Source organism: Anser cygnoides, chromosome 9 (genome assembly GCF_040182565.1).
Source record: "Anser cygnoides isolate HZ-2024a breed goose chromosome 9, Taihu_goose_T2T_genome, whole genome shotgun sequence".
In the NCBI taxonomy this organism is placed as follows: Eukaryota; Metazoa; Chordata; class Aves; order Anseriformes; family Anatidae; genus Anser; species Anser cygnoides.
In genome coordinates this window covers 18,884,689-18,903,515 of record NC_089881.1, presented here as the reverse complement: position 1 = coordinate 18,903,515, position 18,827 = coordinate 18,884,689, and the positions used below count along the sequence as shown (strand labels likewise).

At 36.4% G+C, this 18,827-nt stretch overlaps 1 protein-coding gene across 12 annotated transcripts in view; it reads left to right on the top strand.

Annotated features, from left to right (window-relative positions):
* The window catches only part of LOC106032159 (SRY-box transcription factor 2), a 275,642-nt gene that overhangs the window by 124,160 nt on the left and 132,655 nt on the right, over positions 1-18,827 (top strand). For 10 of the 12 annotated variants that reach the window (XR_010833517.1, XR_007161729.2, XR_010833516.1 and 7 more), the window contains one exon: positions 13,634-13,695. The exons of the other annotated variants lie outside the window; for them this stretch is intronic. Coding sequence is in view for 2 of the 10 variants with exons in the window: in XM_067002290.1 (XP_066858391.1) it covers positions 13,634-13,695 (62 nt within the window). In the remaining 8 variants the exon portion in view is untranslated. The remainder of the gene's footprint in view (positions 1-13,633; positions 13,696-18,827) is intronic. 12 annotated transcript variants of the gene reach the window in all.

Sequence of the window (18,827 nt, the reverse complement as noted above, 5' to 3'; positions counted from 1 at the left end):
GAAAAATTTAATGACTATGGTGAATGTAGTATGCATACAGCATATGTTTTTTTGTTGACTTTTTTTTTTTTTTTAGTACTGCTTTTGTAAACATTACCAGTTGGGAATTAATTTTATGCTTCTTAATGCTAGTCCATGCTGCTTCAGTTCTAACAACAATTTGAATGAGATTTTTATGGAAAAAAGAAGGTTTACCCAGTTCACATCTTGGAGGCTACAGTATGTTTAAACAGATATATTTTCTTTTAGTCTAACCTTGTCTGGAAGATATAGGAAAACTAATTTGCCTTATTTACATATGGCACAATCTATCCAGTATTCAAGGGTTTGTCAGAAACAGGAACATTGTGCATTTCCATGGTAACAGATGGCATGCTGACAGTATCTGGCTCGTTGCAGCTTCGTCTAGGCAGGCCAGCAATTAATCAGCCATCTACATGCACAAAATTCTTTGTGAGTGAATGGCACTGCTCCTCTGTAGTGCTGCCTGTGCTTTTACAATTTTTGTATTCCTGCAGGGCGAAGTACTTTTTTGTCTCTTATGCTCATTTTCTGTACCTTCCAAAAAAAAATCAGTAAAGGATATGAAAATGGAAACAAGTCTGCACATAATTTAGAAAAGACATTATTTCTTCAGCATATAAGATGCATGGGGCTCTTGTTTTTATTCCATTGCTTTGCTTGTTTCCTTTCCCTCCCTCCCTTCCTACTATTCATAGGTTTTCTGTGCAATATGCCTCTTTCAACCTATTTGACATAAGCTAGGTTTTTGCAAACAGGTAATTCTCCCAAGGTGTGCAGAAAGGGAGTGGTCATCTGGATGGCTGGTCTAGGGATTTTATGCCAACAGGAGCATTGTGGTTAAGGAGGACAGCCTTGAACAACATGCTAAAAACCCCTCATCACCTTTTTAAAGAATGGCATCTTAAATCTCACTGCCCTGCCCCGCTAGCAGCTGCTTTGCACTGTCAGGGCTGGGGAACTGATTGTGACCAATCTTCTTCATAATTAATGCAAGACTCAATTTCTCAGAGATCTTTTACTCTATCACTGAATGTGCTGTGGGAGAAAACAAGCTCCTTAGGATATTTTCTTACTCATGCCTCTGCCTAAGGCAGAGCTGGGTTAGAGCTTTGCTCCTGGTATTCATAGATGTAGTTCCTATTGACAGCACTTCATATCCAGCTGCATAACAGCATCCTTCTCCCTTCAGTTTTTGGAGGGATCATTCGTGGATTTGCCTTTTCAGGATGGTATTTTCTCAACTGCTGCTTTACAAAGTTCTAAGAGGAGTATCAGCATTTCTGTCTTTGATTTCAAAGTCATGGGATGTGAGATTTCAGAGGGTTGTCCTGGTGAACCTGGAATCTGGTGGCCTATGAGCTGTCAAGGTCAAAATATTTGCAGTGCAACCGGATCTGTGAATTTTGTTTATTTTTTTAAATCTCTCTGATAAGTTCATAAGTTTTGTCTCTGAAATGAATCTGTATGTTGAATAGTATTAACCTTTTTGAGCTAGCCTATAGGCAACCAAGGCAAATATGAGTTTTGTCTTTCTTAAAGGATTAATTTATCCACATATAGCAGTTTTAAGAATGATTTTTTTCTCAAATATTTACTTCATAGTATAGCTGCATTTCTTATTGCCACTGAGACAATTAACAGCAAGAATTTCGGCCTTAGTTGCAGCAAAGTTCTAGTTATGTGACCTAAGATGTCTAAAAAGAATATTCAAGACTAGTCTTCGCTCTTTTGCTTCGAAATCGGTTATGTTTTGGACAAGTTACAAATATCCAGCCTCAGTTCTAAAGAAGTCGTGGCGCATGTTATTTTAATGGTAAGGTCATGTTTGTAGTCAACTCTCTTAGTCTTCGTTAATCTTTTGTACCAGTTTGTCACGTCATGTCAAAGGTGTTTTATGCTTGTTATGGGTTTTGTCACTGCATGTTTCTGTTCTCCATTCTAACTGGTCTCTGTAGGCTCGTGATGAATCCAAAGAAAAATCGTGAGAGATGTAGTTGTCAAGGCTTTGTGAACCTTTCATCCTGGATGTTTCTCACTTCAAACTTGTAACTGTCATTTCTGACTTGGAGACTCTGTTAGGCAAGAGAACACAATCTCATTATATCCTAAATGCTTATTGTCAATTAACTGTCAGTGAAACTAAGTACAGCCCAGCAACTGACTTTCCCATTGGCTTGTATTTGGGCAATATTGCATATGATATATTGTAGTATATCATACATATGTATATATGTGTGTATACGTGTATTCTATTGTAAAGAGCATATTGTGGAAGTTTGGAACTGTTTTCCCACAAATCCGTCTGAAAAAAAAAAATCTATTTTATCCTATGGGCTGGCCTCAATAAAGCACTGCAAACATGACTCTCATATTAAAATTCATGGACGTGAAGGGTGTAATCACTTTTGCAGGATTTGTCCCTTTATGAGGAATGGTAAGTAAAGATAGCCCATTTTTTAACCTTTTAAGCTATATTTGTTGGAAAAAACAACAACAACAACAAAAGCCTTAACTGTGCAAGTTAAGCATACACCTGACTGAAATCACGGAAGTACCCTTACTGAATTCAGTAGGGCTTTTTCCACACTTATGAAAGCCAGGCATGTGTTGAAGTGCATTGCTGTGTTGATGTCAGAGCATATGGAAAGCATACTCTTATATTATTATTTAGTATATACCCTTGTATAACCAAGCCATGACATTTATAGTGACAGAGTTGCACCTGCTTTGGTCCCTATCTAACCAGATCAGAGACTGGTCCATTGCAGTATGAGATAGTTTGTGCCTGACCACATCTGGTCCCAAAGCTGCTCCAAAGCTCAAGAGCCCCACAGAAAGGGTGCTTAAGGGCAAGAGATCACCTGCTTGACTAAAGTCTGTCTGATCCCATCTCTCTTCCCTCATCAGCATGGTGCTTAGAATACCAAACAAGTGAGAAATTGCCACAGGCATATTAGTTTATTATTTAAAATAATCTCATTAATGCAGTTGTGAGTTTTGTGCAATGAACTGACATGTAATATATACATTATTAGCAGCTTTTCTTTTTCATTCAGTAACACAATCAGATTGCTTGGGGTGTTGTAGGATATAGTCATCCAGCCCTGGAAGGAGTTGGCTGACATTGCTATGCAGTTCTCAGAAGGCTGTTTATTGTATTTTAGTGGAAAAGATGCACTTTTGTATTAGAACAAGCATATAGAGATAATACATCATATTGCATCACAAACTGTATCGCATTGGTATGTATATAGGGATCCTTCCTGGTTCATTTTGCTCTAGCAAATAGTCTAATTGTCCAGTTCATTTTAAAGAGTTATTTGTAACACAAAAGTCTGTCAGCAATTATCACTTCCACGGAAGTTTGTTTAGTGCTTTCCTTACTTTCTAATGGACTACCTCAATGGAGATAACAAAGTGAATATTTCATCTACGTTTTTAAGTCCCACTGTACTTACAATCAATGTACAGCAGTAGTACTGCCAACACTATGAGATAAAAATCTTTTTCTAAAGCTTTCTTTGTGGACATTTAAGAAATATGTCATCATTCTCCAATAATTTCCTTAAGATTTTGGCATAATATTTACGTGGTCTCATCAGCAATAGATTCAGTGCTCACTCTGAAGATAGTTCAAGCAGGTGTGGTACAATCTCTTTGAAAATTAATGTATGTTACCTGAATGTAATCCTCAGTCATCGTACGCTTGAGTCACTTTGTTGCTTATTGTGGTTTCTGGAGTTTTAGCTGACATTTCGGTTAAACATAGCTATTTGGTTTGTAAGATTTTAGGTTTACAAATAATTTATAAGTTTGCTTTTTGTGTGTGTGTGTTTTTGTTATTATTGTTGTTGATTGGTTTTGCTTTAAGATAGAACTACGTATTTTTTTATTTGGACAAATTTTTAGAAAAATAATGGAACTACTTGAAAAACCACAGGTCCCTTGTTCATTGTTTCATTCATTTCTCAGATTTTTGCTTCTGATCTTTGTTTCTTTTTTTTTTTAAATGTTTTGCCTGAAATTCCTTAGAAAGGATATTAAGTAAAATTTTGATTTGCTGAAACTTCTCTGATAGGAAAGGCATTTTATTATGTTTTACTTTCAGCTCTTCAGATTTTTGACTCGACTGTTGAATCTTTTCATAAATCCAGAAATGACAAAGATTTTTCTTTTTACTAATCTGTATAGCTAGATACATTGTAAGGAATAATTAAGACCTTTAGGAGAAGAGAACTGTAAGAAATTGGTTGGCTCATGAGGTCCATTTTACTAGAATTACAGGTGACAATATTACATGGTTGCCACAAATAATCTCTTAATCAAAATAAAGCTGACTTCTCCTGTGAAGACCCTGAGTAAAGATAAGGTGTCACAAAATCTGTAATTTAACTGGGCTAATTTTACGCTGAGATCCAGGTGTAATAGGAGGCTCCTTTATGTGGAACGAGTTAGCCACAGCATATGTAGCACCCTACACAAGCTATATGGAATCAACATACTGAAATAATAATATGGTGAGTATATATTTTAAAAGGAAAATGAGTAAAGTATTTACTTAAATGCATAGTAATATTATAAAATGTTTTACTCAGTAATGCTTTAAAATCCAGGGATTGCTAGTGAAAAATATCATCTCATCAAACATTTGGAATAATTCATAGTTCAAAAAATAATAATTTAAACCAAACCACATTAACTCATCACAAGATATCTTAAAGAATAAATTTTGATACCATCTTTAGGGTTCCTCACATTTTTACATCTAAAATTTCCAAACCTCCTGCTCCTCCTACTTTAGACTTTATTTATCCCAGTAGGAAGACAGGTTTTCCTCGACAGTCAGCTTGGCTAGGAGAAGACATGGGGGTTGATTTTGCTGTATGTGGCCAATTATGTTGACCTTTGTGATGGCAGGCCTGGAATCTTGAGTTTTCCTTCTATTCAAGACTCCTTCATAGCAGCATAATACATTGCTGCCATGTCAGTTTGTGGTCTAATATTTTTACAACCCAGCAATGCGCATTTGGAGATTGTGATTAGCATCCTTAATTCCTAGAAAAAAAATGTAAAAGCCTTGTTAGAACTAGAAAGCTGAAGTCTAAAATAGTCCTCCTGCTGTTCTAAAGAGTATTATTTTAGTGCCCTGGGGACATGCAAAGTTGTAACCTACTGATGTCAGGATTAGATTTTATAGGGCTTTTTTAATGCAAGTGTTTTTGATAACTTGGCAGAGTTTTTCTGTTCATTTCTGTTTGCTGTTTCTTAAAAACAGCATTCCAAGATCCACAGAGATGCTAGCTGATAAAATGGATGATGCCCCATTTCTGTTTCACCACAAGATAAATTATTTGTCTGATAGCCGATTAAGATGATTATCAACTAATCAAAAAAGGAAAATATTTTTCCTGGAGGTATTTTTTCAATTTGATTTTTACTGAATTTATAGTTCTGTGCTTAGTGAATGTGGTGGAATTGATTTTTCTTGTTGTATGACTAACTTTTAATAGTGCCTTAGACATAAACAACATTATAAACATACACAAATTTGTTTCCAGTAATGGGAATATTTATGCTACTTATTTTAACACTCCTAATTGACAGTAGTGAAGCAGAAATGACTGTTTTGTGTTAAATAGTGCTTAGATTCACAACTGCTATTGCAATAAAAATCTCACCATCATCCTGAGATGAATCAGTGTTCAGATAAAATATTTTAAAAATGTGAATTACTTTCCCCCATAGAGTTTAAGTTTCGGAAGTGAATTGGGTAACACTATCATCTATGGAGTTAGCAGGGAACCATTTCCCAGTCACAGCCTTAGTGATGGTGGAATACCAGCCTTGAAATTCAAGCACAAAATTTAAGTTGAATTTATTTTCCCTATTTGCCTTTATTAAAGTCTCTCTAACTAACTACATTTTAACTGAAATGTTCCTTTTCTCCTCACCTTTAATCTTTTTTTAATAATCTCACTTTCTGCAAAAAGTTTAGATTTTTTTTTCCTAAAGTAGGGGATACAAGGCAGGTGGAGCAAAAGGGTTTGTGGTCACACGTAGATGAATGCTGCCATGAAGAACTTAGTTTAAGATGGTAGCTGGTACCTGTCTGTTATTTTCTTTTGGTTATGGTTTTTCTTGCTTAAGATACTACAGCAGGCATTTTTCTAATAATAATAAACAAACTTAGGAATTAAAATTGTATTTTGGAAAATTTTTGAGAGCTTATTTAACTTTTTTTTTTTTTTAGTAAAGATAATAGTAATAGTAAATCACTTAAATATCTTTTCTGTTGTTTGGATTTTAGTTGCATGCAGCCTACAAGTTTCTTAAATTTTTTGAAATAGTTCTGTGAATAATTTCTGTAAATAATTTTCTGTTTGCTGTGCTTGCACACTGCCCCCCTTACGTTGTACTCTAAACTATTGTTGTACGCTAAACTATTGCTTTCTGCTACTTTATGTTTTCTTTATGCTCTTTTCCCTTTTTTCATATTCATGTGGGGAATGCTCATTCCTGTTAGAGGGTTGAGGAGGCCTCAAGTGGGAGAATTGCTGGAAGCTTTTGGGAGAAGCAACACAGCAGATCTGTCCTGTTTTTATAGAGGACATTGCACACTTATGTATACCCTTAGAGAAGATAAAGCATTAGCAGACCTTTTGTCTGGTTCACAACAGAGAATCTGGAGCAGACCTAATATTTATATTTTCCAGTCATAAATCTGCCATTTTTTGAGCCCTTTCTTCTTCTCTTTCTTGCATTAAGGACGTTAGTTCTTGGTCTGCTTTTTTTTTTTTTTTTTTTTTTTTTTTTTTTTGTCCTGTTGTTGAATTTAGGGCTTGGCAGAAGCGAGCTGACTGAGTCTTGCCTGCCACAGCATTCAAGGATTTATTACTGGTGGTCTGAAATGGTAGTTTACAACATTGTTAGTTTACAACATGTGAGTGACTGATGGTGACCTAAAAAGGGTCCTACAAGAAGTCCTTGCTTCTGAAAATGCTGCCCGTGCAGACGGATGCAGGACTTGCTACCATGAGATGAGGACACACGCTGTCCTGCTGTGCACCACCTGCAGCCCCCTCCACCAGTCCCTCTGACTGCCAGCTTGAAGGAAGAAACAAGTTACCTATCGGGGATTTTAAGGAAGAAGTGAGATGTTTTTGAGGGTGTCTCCCTGCCTTTTGCACTTGTACCTCTCAGAAGAGTTGTTTTCTACTTGAAAAACAGTGCGATGTTTTGTACTACTGTTCATTTAATTAAAATTCTCAAGTCTGCTTTCAGTTATACTAAGGCGAGCCTATCATTTTGCTTGCTTTTAAAAGTAGTTGCTGAAAACAGACACCAGGTGTTGAATCCTAGTGAAACCACATTTGCTTAACACAGTCACATACCTCACTGCACATATGGCTCAGATGATCTTTTTCTTCTTCCTCATGCAGAACAGGTAGAAAAATAATATACAGTCCTAAAGAAGAATCTCAGTGATCCCAATTTTTCAGAGTACTTAATTGAGAGCTTGTGAATTTGGCCTGTTGGCTGATGGTGGAGCTTCTCAGGGAGTCCCTATTAACACTAAAATTATTGAATATTTTATTAATCAATTATCAATGCAGATAATGCAGCTATGTATGATTCATTAATAAAATGTGTACTAAGCCCCTAAAAACGATGTTCTAAATGTTGAAAAATGACTGATTAATAGCAGACTCCTACTAAATGTTAAGAAACAAAATGTACAATTTTTTTTGGCACTAAAAGAAAATTACAGGTAACTCCGGATGAAATGATAATTAGAACAGCAAGTGGCACAGTGATGGAGCAAATTAAATCCTTTAGGTATCTTGTGGTTATTTTGGATGAATCTCTACTTTCTCTAATCACTTGGATTATATTGTTGAGAGAGTAAACTTGTGATTGGGGGATTAATACACGTATAATTTGACTCTGGATGCCAAGAGAATTGTAGCTCTCAATAGTAAACATTGTCAATTACTTATTCTGGTTATATAATTTACAGTGCAGCCTCCTGATAAATTCTGATTCTAATCCTATCAGTATATGGTAGTTTTTGTGTTTACTTGTTTAGCTTGGTATGAAAAATCATTGTGTTTTCTATGAGAAAGAGAAAAAGGGGAGCAGTAGTCTTCAAATACCTGCTGTTCAGCTCATCGCTACTACAGGCTGCATTGGGAGCCTTTTAGGGCTCTTGCCTAATCTCTGTGGTGCTATATTCTTTCTCATCCCTCTTCACAACAGTGAAGAAAAATTAGATTTTCCATCACAGGGATCACAACCACCTGCAAAGGCTTAAGAGCCTGCACCAGTTCCATCTAATATATGCTCTTCTATCTGTCACTAGAATGAGGAGGTGAGAAAACCACTGGTCAGTGAAATGCCTATCTTTGTTTTCTTATAAGGCAAGATACTTAAGGATGAGTCTGGCTTTAGATATATGATTAATCCTACTTTAATCAATGTGATTTAAAACAGATATGTGCTGAAGTACCTTGTTGATTATCAGTGTGGAGAGTGATACACAGGTTTTGAGATAGAGATATATAGCGGATCTGTTTGTGTTTTTTTTTTTTTTGTTTTTTGTTTTTTTTTTTACTGCCTTAAACCTAAAGAATGCTCAGTGATGATAAATATCTGAAGTAGGGAGATCTGCTTATTACAAGTAAGGCTCAGGGATATATTAAACACATTCAAGTGTGTCAAGAGTTTGAAGAAATTTTGGTTCTATTTCAAGTAGCCCAGTTAATTTTTTTTGTAACGATTATTTTGTAGAGAACTATCGGGAATTATGTGGGACTAAAAATAGCTGCACAATGGGCAGGGAAACCTTGTATACCTCTCCAGATTCTGGGACAGTGCTAATGGGTCAGGTAATGCTGAGTACTCTTGAATTAAATAGAAACTTATTCAACACTGATGAGTCAGTAAGGGAAACATTGGAAACCTGTTGATGTGAAAACTGAAGTGAAACAAAGATTCATGGCAGGGGCCCTAGTCTAACAGATTTTAAGTGACTTTCAGTTATTTAACAAGTAACAGCTCTAATCACAATGCAGACTCATTTCAACAAAAGCCACTACTACATGTGTTAGGATTATTCCAGCTCTGAAGTTTGGAGGTTTTTACATCTATGTTTTGTTTCATCCTATGAAAAAGAGTAGATAAATACCCTAAGCATCTATACAGTTCTGTATTTTTCTTAAATGAGTCAGGATTCAGTCTTGACGGGCTGGGTTTTGTGTTTGTTTATGCATATTTTCAATGCTTAGATAAAAGGACACTTATTCAGTCTACCATCAACACATTGCCGTGGTTTAAGGGGGAGGGAAGAAAACTCTTGGCATATATGGAAAATATATGAAGATCTGAATCACATGGGTGTTCTTTTATTTGCAACCATCATTTATTTTCTATTTAAAAACAAATTAAATAGGAAATGAAAGAAAACATAATACAGATCTGGTTGAGGCAGAAAATGGTAATTAAAACAGTGAACATCTGCATGACAGGATATTTCTAAAAAAGGAATGATTTCTTGATTGTTACATATTTTGATTTTTAAAGAAGCACAAGGAATTTAGGACCTCAGCAACCACTGAATCTGTATAAAAGCTGGATGCCTAATTGTCTTTTGTGCCTTTCTGAAAATTCTCCATGTGTCCTCCTTGTTTTCGGTATTTTTGTTGGTATCTCAGTTCAAGGAGCCCAAACTCACAAGTATGAAGCTTCAAAACGTAAAAACCTCTTGATATTCACCATTGTAGCAAAAAAAGACCTTGCAGTGTGTCCCGACCTTGAGAAAATATTTTGCTGTGTAACTAACTACTGTGTTGTATATTCACTTTTTTGTTCCTGCACTAGATCTGTTACAATGAGCACCATTTGCAACTGTGTGATTAATGACTTCTGTCTGCAGTGCACTGTACAGTAGCACAACCAAGCAATACCTGTGAGAGTCCCATAATTCCCTGAAGACATATTGTCACAATGAGACACTTTTTCAGTTATTATGCATCTTTTTGTGTTCTATTTTGGTATGAACAGACAAATGTTTATTCCTTTTATACAGATTTTCTCCATACACCTTGTTATTCTAACTTACAAACCATGGGTATAATTTCATCCACAGTAAAACTGAACAGTAAGAATAATGCATGCTAATAACATAATGTAAAATAAAAGCATCCCAAATTCTCTTGATGTGAATTGTTAAAATGGAAGCCAAATTGCACCAAATTCACTTTTTTGATTATTTTAAAATTTAGGACTTGTGTGTGTATGTAGGGGAGGATAGTTTTGCAAAAGGCAACTATTATCAAGGTGCTGAAATTAATTGGCTGCTTTAATTGAGGTAGATTACTAGCTAATGCTTTCTTGAATACAGTAATTCTCCTATTAAATTATCTTTGAATAATTACCTGAAATTTCTCAGCTGCAGGGACTGATGGCTATTTAATTGCACAGTGATGTTGCTATATAATTACTTAACAAGGTGTCCTTTAATAGTTTAATTCCCCTTTTCCAAGAAAAAAAAAAACCTGCAAATACAACTTATATTTTTTAAGTGTTGTGATTTTACTTTTTTTTTTTTTGTAGTACAGATAAATATAGGTGAATCAGTAAAAGAAAGCTATTTGTTGACTTGCTTTTAAAAGCAAGTCTTTAGATTGTTCAAGCATAGGTTTGGACTCAGAAAAGTTTTAGAAACAAAAAAAAATTGGTTAGGTATTCCTTTTGTTTCATTATGTTTATTTTTATTTATTTTTTTTAACATGTTTTGCATCATACTTAGAATGAGACATCAGAAACTTAGGTGTGATATGTGAAGACTTAACTATGTTTTTGCTGAGTTTTATGAATATGGATTTGTCCAGCTAATGGTATATTATGTGCTGAACCAAGGCAGATTGTTCAGGATTTTTAAGCCTGTATTTATTCACCCTGGCCAGAGAGAGCGAGGAGATTATTTCCTTGATGGTCCCTAGCAGCTGGAAAGAGTGACTAGAGAAAACAGCCATTTGCACAAAGATGTTCAAAGAAAAGTCTGGACTATTCAGGGGTCACAAGGAAAATGTCCTGGGATCAAGGATCATGCTGCATGATACACATTTTCTTGATAGTTCAAGGAGAGATTGTTTTTACTGTCTGGAAATATTCCACAGTGAACACAAAACTTGGCGGGTATGAGGGAGCATATTGTTAAGTCGAAACCTGAGGCTGGAACTGTGAAGCTCAATGCAGCATTCTGGAAAAGTGCAGAGAGGTGTGGTAAGGACACCTTATCTGTTCAGTTTAGTTACATGAACAATTGTGCCTTTTCACTTTCATCTATATGTTATAGATCTGCTGGATCTATAGATTAGTCCAAGAGAACAAGTTCTGAACTCTGAACAGAAACAAAGGTCTGTTTAAAATGTGAGGGCTTTCAAATTTCCTTCTTAAAACTGAAGTACGTGCATATAGGGGTTGCTGATCAGTATGTGTTCCACACTGCTTCCATGACGATTGATGGAGGGTGTGATCTCTGAACATCTGTACCTGGAAGCCTCATGCTGTTGTTCAGAGGCTTGGGACTTTCATTCTGGATGTGCCAAGTTCCATCCTAAATAGCCTTCAGTATAGGCAGAAGTCTTTACAAACAGATTGAGGAGACTGGTGCAGAACATGCACAAAATGGTCAGCAATGGTCAGCATTCATTTTTGAACCTCTTAGAAGCATTCCAAAATCCCTATTTGTATACACCACTTCAAGGCCAGCAGAGAATAGTCAGTCTATGCTCTGTCCACAGTGATTTTTTCTGTAGGCAGATCTTTGAAGGATAAAACTAGCATACTGGCTATACTAGATTAGAGGCACACATGGCACAAGCTGTCAGGAATGAAGGCATCAGTGCTGCATGTGTTATTCCATGAATCAAGAATTGTATGTTCATACCATCTAGTGTTATCTCCACTTTATCAGAGATGAATAGCAAAATGTTGTGTTGTTGGTGTTTTTTTTTTTAATATCCATCAATCTTGCAAGCCTGATATGAAATATTCATTGCCTGATTTTCAGCAGTGTTCAACTTCACAAGATGGCCAACAGTGCGTTCAAATCAGACACTAAAGATTAGATTATTTTTTTTAAGCAGGATAAGCTGATGTAGAGCTGTTGACTGGATGTGATTTTTGTCAATTTGTATAAATAAGTCTGAAAATTGCAAGACATTCTTGAAATATTTTCCCTAATGCTTCAGTCAATGTGTGAGAAAACCCAAAACAGGAAAGAAATGCTTCAGAAATAATTTCTTGTCTGAGCACAAATCCACCCTTTTTCTACTCTTAACTTCTTAGTAGTCAGTGACAAAAAGGCAATCCTTCCTCCTTGGGCGTGAACAGGCTTAGGACCTTTACTTTATTTGATCTAAAAAACTTGTAATCTTTGCAGAGCGCCACTTCTGCCAGAGGCCCATGCTTCAGCAGGGGCTGAAAGACTCTGTGCGAGTGGAACATGAGCAGAGCACTAGGCCGCTGCTCTCCTGCAAATGTCTCTGCTCCTCTGTCATCCAGAGATCTCAGGCCGTGGAGCTGCACTGTACCACTGTGCTTGCATTGTCATTAGATGTGCGTAAGAATACGGGGGAACATAAACAATGTCTTTGAGCTTAGCCATATCCAAGGGCCTGACATTAGGACTGGAGCCCATGTGTGCTAGATTCTGTATCATGGTGGTGTGGTGGTTTTTTTTTTTTTTGTTGTTTGTTTGGTTTTGTCCCATCTAGACATAGGGATATAAATAAAATTCCGTGAGGCAAAATACTGTTGTCCTGAAGCCCTTCAGCCTGCTGGAGATAGAAGGATAGTAGGTGGGATATATAAATGGAAAGATTAAGGGATATACCAGTCACCTTTCCAGAACGTTTCCAAGTCTCTCAGAAGTATTTTAGTTTCTGCTTCTCTTGCTTTTTCATTCTTTTATTTTTCTCCTGTTTTCTTTCTTTTTTGCTTTGACCTCTGCTTGTTCTTCATCTCTTTCTCCCCCCATCCAAACCCTCCCTTTTCATTCCCCACTCTTTCTACTTTACTCCTCCCCTCACTCATTCTCTTCAGCATTGCAGCAATGGTAGTCAAAAGAAGAAAGGCACAGAATTATCTGTTACTAAATGGGTGGTGCTGATGGAAAATTAGGGAGGAGGAAAAGAAGAATTAATTATCCATAATATAAGGGTTAAGAAATAAGATTTTCCCAACTAACAGTAATATCTGAAGATATCCTAAATTTCTGAGAAATGTGAACATTCCTTCTTCCTTCATCAGAAGGCAATAGTAGCTAAAATGTTAGAAAATGAAAGAAAGGGTCAACCTTATGTTTTTATCCCATCTTTCTGTAAGTAACCTGTATAGGGATTTTTTTCAAGGTTGCTGAACATCCACTGTTCCAATTTCTCTGCTTCTTAGGGAGGATGAGGCGTAATTGTAATCTGTTGCTTTGAGATCCTACTATGAAAGACATGAAACAAGTGCAAGTTGTTATTGCTAGGAGGTAGTGTGTATAACCAGTCACTGACTAGAGGACCATCCATTAATTTTTGTTTTGTTTATTTTTAAAAAGGTGTGCGGCTGATATGGAGAATATGTCAAGTCAACTGGATGAGTCAGCACGGGCAACATAAAGTGAGTTTGCTTTTTAAAGAAAAATGTTCACGCTCTAGGTGAATTTATTGCGATTTTACCTGCAGGGTTTTTTTCAGTACTTGCCTTGAACAAAGGCTGATAACATACATTAACAATGGGGAACATCTTTCCACAGACTTTATTTTTCTTAAGAGTAGTGATGATCAAAATCATATCCTTTTATCAATATGTTTTGCAAGAATATCTGCATTGGCCTGAAGACTCACTGACCACTCATCAGTACAAATAAGGTTTTGAAAATCATTTCATTTCTTCCCTGTAGTGGCAATACATCAAACATTGTCTCACTCAGTGTGTATGAGCAGGCACTGTTTTTGTGGGCGTTTTGGCTTTGTAATTTTAAATTAAGTGGGGTGCTGGTAATGTCCAAGCAACCTATTATAGAATTAAAATGGCAAATTGAAACGCAGATGCAAGGTGATATGCAGACACGTAGACCTTTTATAACTCTATGCAGTGTTTGGGGACTGGAGAACAATATTCAGAAATTTGAGTGGGAAATTAATAGGAGGCACAGAGTTGGTCGCAGTGGCATTATTGTTATACCTTTGCATTATTTTATATAGAAAATTAGCCAGAGGTAAAGATGGTGGTCTTCCTTCTGACGTTTTGCACAGCTGTAATACAGCTGTGAGATTTGATCCAATACCCACTGAAATAAGTAGTAACGTTTGTGTTGCAAGTGGTGGATTACGTGTTAGGACCACAGATAGGGAGTAATCATGAGGCTGCTCTGAACCATGGGAGGGAAGGAGCTGAATTGCTCTCAGCCATTGCCAGGAGATCTCAAAGCCATCTTTTTCTGCAAAGTGTTGTGATAAGCATTGTGCTGATTTGGGGAATCTGGGCCTCAGTTTCTTTGACCCTCTGTCAGGAAGGAACACTGTCCACTTTGTGGTTAAATGAAGATGAAGTGCTGATCTTTACTCTTTCTAAAATTCTCTCCCTTCTTAAAACTAAGACTCATTGAACACAAGTCATTACCTGCCCTGATTAGCTCTTTTAATTTCTTTTTAATGCCATACTTTCAGTGAAATGCTTAGGGGGAAAAAATGGCTGGCAAAATGTGGTTTAGGTTTAGAATTCCATTTTTGAGCAATAAATTGACTCAGAAATTAGTACTTCAATATATTTTTTATTATTTTTAAATTATTTATATTATTTACAACTTCCTTCTTCCATACTTCAATCACTAATGATAAGATAAATATTGGTGTTATATTGGTATATTAGTTTGGAATAGAACAGAGCAAGTAAGCTTTTATTCACTTAGTGATTACAACAAAAGTGGTATATCAACTCTAACATTTAATGCTTTTCAGAATTAAGGGTAGCCTTACAGTTAAAAAAAAAAAAAAATTGTCTTAAGGTAGAAAATTCACATACATTGAAAAATATGAAATTCCAACTTTTAGCAGATTTGTTTTCCAGTTCAGAGATATTGTCCGTCAGTCTTTCTGTTGAATGAATTAAGGTATGAAGGTGCTAGTGCTGATTTGTTTTTATTCATAGTTTTGTGATATTGCCTTCAGAGGGTGGGGTGAAGTGAGACCCCTGGGAGGGATGTGGGGCAGCACCTTTGTGGGCTGCAAGGTCTGCTTGAGAAGGAGACACCAAACTCTAAAGGTGGGGACAGCAAAGATGTCCTACACAGAAGTGGGAGCCTGCAGCTTGCACAGAGTCTGTAGGGTGGCAGGGAGGAGCACGCAACAGTCAGTGATGCCTTCAAGGCAACAGAAGTAAGAATTTTCTGGGGACTGGGTAAAGTTACATGCAAATCAAAGTCCCCATATCTGCTGGAACCAGGCATGGAGGCAAGGATCTCTGTAAAAATGCAGTGGGCAGGGGTAGAGCTGAATCATCATCTTTGCAGTTCTGTCCAGCATTGCTGTCATTGAGATGAAGAAGAATGGAGAGAAAAAAAAAAAAATGAGATTGGTCAAGAAATATACAGGCAAAGCTGCTTTAATAAAATCATATGACCTTGTATCAGTAGAACATGATGCTACGTTTGCATACAAGTGTGCATTCCACACCTCCTGTATTACATTTTATTTAACCTTATCACTTAATTTTATTTTTAATACTTTTTTTTTTTCCGGAGTTATTTTCTTCCTTTATCTCTTGAGGGGTTTGTATGATGCATATTTTCGTCTAGAATGAAAATAAAGTTCTCAAATCTAAACTTTGCAGAAAATATCTCAACCTTTTCCTGTCTCAGTAACTACTAGAATTTTCATGTTGGTCAAGCACCAGGTCACATCTGGGTGTTTGACAAGGGTATCACATACCGCGTATCGGGTGCACAAAGTGCCTCATGCAGGGTTGGCTGGGTCTCCTTGCTAAGCACAGCTGTGGCATACAGGTACAGACAGGGAAGTACACTTCCAGGTGGTTTCTTGGAGAGAAGGTCTCACTGGGAAGCTGATATCCCTATGCCGGCATGTAGCACAAGACCTTTTTGCTTGTTCAGGCGTCCCAAATACCAATGTGATGGTGAATATTGTCAATTCTAGCACCTGAGATCCTGAAGCAGGAGAGGAGACTTAGCTCAGTCCATCACAATATGTAGACCCTCATCTATAATATGGAGAGTTAAGTGGGGGCAAATCAATGAGTTAATAGTTCAGGAGACTTGGCAGGTGTGCTAGTGTTTCTGTCAAAAGAATGTGTTTGTTACTGTTCCTTGTCGAGATTAACCTGAAAATCCAAATAAATGTCAACACATGAGGTCACTGGATGAAGGAAAAGTTTTACAGTTGGCAAAAAAAAAAAAAAAATCATAAAACTTTTTCTTTAGCGTAAAATGTTTTAACTGTATCATTTTCAGCCTTCTTGTCATGCTGTAAAAAAAAAAAAAAAGTGGATCTTGATAAGTTGAATTTTATGTCTGGATACTGTTTATCATGAGACCAAGACCAGTGAGACACTGGCAGTACTTCAATGTGCCAAGCTTAAAATAATGTAAGTGAAATGGATGTATTAGTTAAGAAGCTTTAAGAAGGTTTTTGTTGTTTTTTTTTTTTTTAATAAAGAGTTTTTATTAATACTTTTTTTTTATAAGGCTGCAGTTCTGGATATTTTATGCCTCTTTGGGAAGCTAGAACTCAGGCAGACTTTCTTTTAGTGTGGAAGAATTGTTTTTTTCCTCCTACCTTAGTGGAGGGCTAGTACTTTTTTTCTCTGGTGGTACTTGGGGTGAGGGGAAGGCAAGCGTGGGTCATCAGAATGGTTCAGACCTAAACATTTCCTAATACTGCCCCTACAGACAAGGTCCATAGACACTGTGGCAATTATAAATAATATCAAATTCAAAGGTATGCACGTATCCCTTATCACTAAAACCAGTTAGAAGGATTGCTCTAACTTTAGATGTAGACTTTAATACTAGGAAAAAGCTCAGAATAAAATTATAGTGAGAGTTGCAAATTAAATAATTTGGATCAAATGCACTGGATTTAATTCAGATCCTTTGGATAACATGGGTTGGACTAGGTCTTCTCTTGTGGATATCCAGAAAAAAAAAAGGATACTAATTCCTCAATTCCATATCAAGGTGTGTACAGCTTTCGTTCCCTTTTACAGCCTTTTGTGATTGTACTTTACATCTTCTTCTTTACTTTTCCTCAATCCTGCAGCTTTCTTCTGTCTCAGATTCTGTATTCTGGATATTCACTTCCTGGTAGTAAAGGAATACTTACCTTGTTTCTGACTTTCTGGTGAACTTTCGTATTCTCTTTATCTATATGATAAGAGATGAGATATTCATGCTCAAAGTGGTCATAAAATATTCTGTCTTTAATTTGGATTTACCTCATCTGTGTAAACAATAAAGATTAAAACACAGGCTATGCACATGAAGTTTACATATTCATATGCAGCTATCGTATATTAAATATCAATTCTACAATCATTATAATTACATTGCACTTTTTTGGTAATTGGCCTTAAACCATTACGCCCAAATTACACATGGTATTAGAATTACACTACCATCTAGTGACTCTTAGATGTCCACATTAGATTGTGCTTCCAAACCCTGGTTTTGTTAATAATAAAGGAAGCTTTTTTCTCTTCTTTTGTAGGTATGAGGTAGAGTTAGTAGACTTAACAATGTGTCCTGCATTGAATCTAACTAGTAATACAATTCAAGAGAAAACACCGTCCTTTTAAATGTTTCAAACTTTTGTAGATCTTTCAATGCAAAGTACCAGTTATCTTTATTTTAATGCATTCCTTTTGAAACCTTGAAGATCCTAATATTTGGCCTGAAAATAATTTGGTTTCGTGTTATTGTGAGTGCATTTAAAATAGTGATGCTCAACAAAGAGAGGGCAGGCAACGTTTCGTGCTGCCCTTGCCCTTGGTTAGAGGCTGCAGTGGAGCTGCAGCCAGGAGGGGGCACAACGAGCAGCTTTTCCCGTTAACCCTTTGAAAAGTTGATGGCATAATCGGGAAATTTATGCAGGGTTTCAGACTGTACCTTTTTGTTGCGCTTCTAACATATCAGTGAAATAGTGGCAAGGAGAGAAAGAGTCACAGTGTTGCATAATAGAAGAAATACATTTTAATTTTCTTTTCCCTCACATCTTTTTGCCCTGTATGCATCGTAAGTCTTCAAATGGTACTTAGAGCATAAAAAATCAAAATAGTTTTCCTTTGGTTATAACAGAAATCATTTTTGCTAGATCTGTATACAAAATCTTGTTTCTTCGATCTTGTGCATCTGGATTAATGTAGCAGGTTGTTATGAATGTTGCTGATAGGCATGTTGTTCACATGTGAGAGGTGTAATCGGATCTATAGGTCCTGAGGGTCTAGAAGCTCAAAGCAACTGTTAGGTGTGACATTTTTGACACTGAGTAAGACTTTTAGCACTCTGGGCAATTAAGTATTTGTGTGTACCAAGTATGCGCTCAACTGCTTGCATAATTTGCATGAATAGCTAGTTGCACACACAAGTACATAATTAATTAACTGCCTATGCTATTAACTGCTGTGGACATGCAGCTATATCTGTTTTCTTTTTTAGGAACATTTGTGTAAAATTTTTAGTGCTTGTAGGATACACCAGTAGAGGAAGAATAATAAATATAGCACTTTGTATGCAT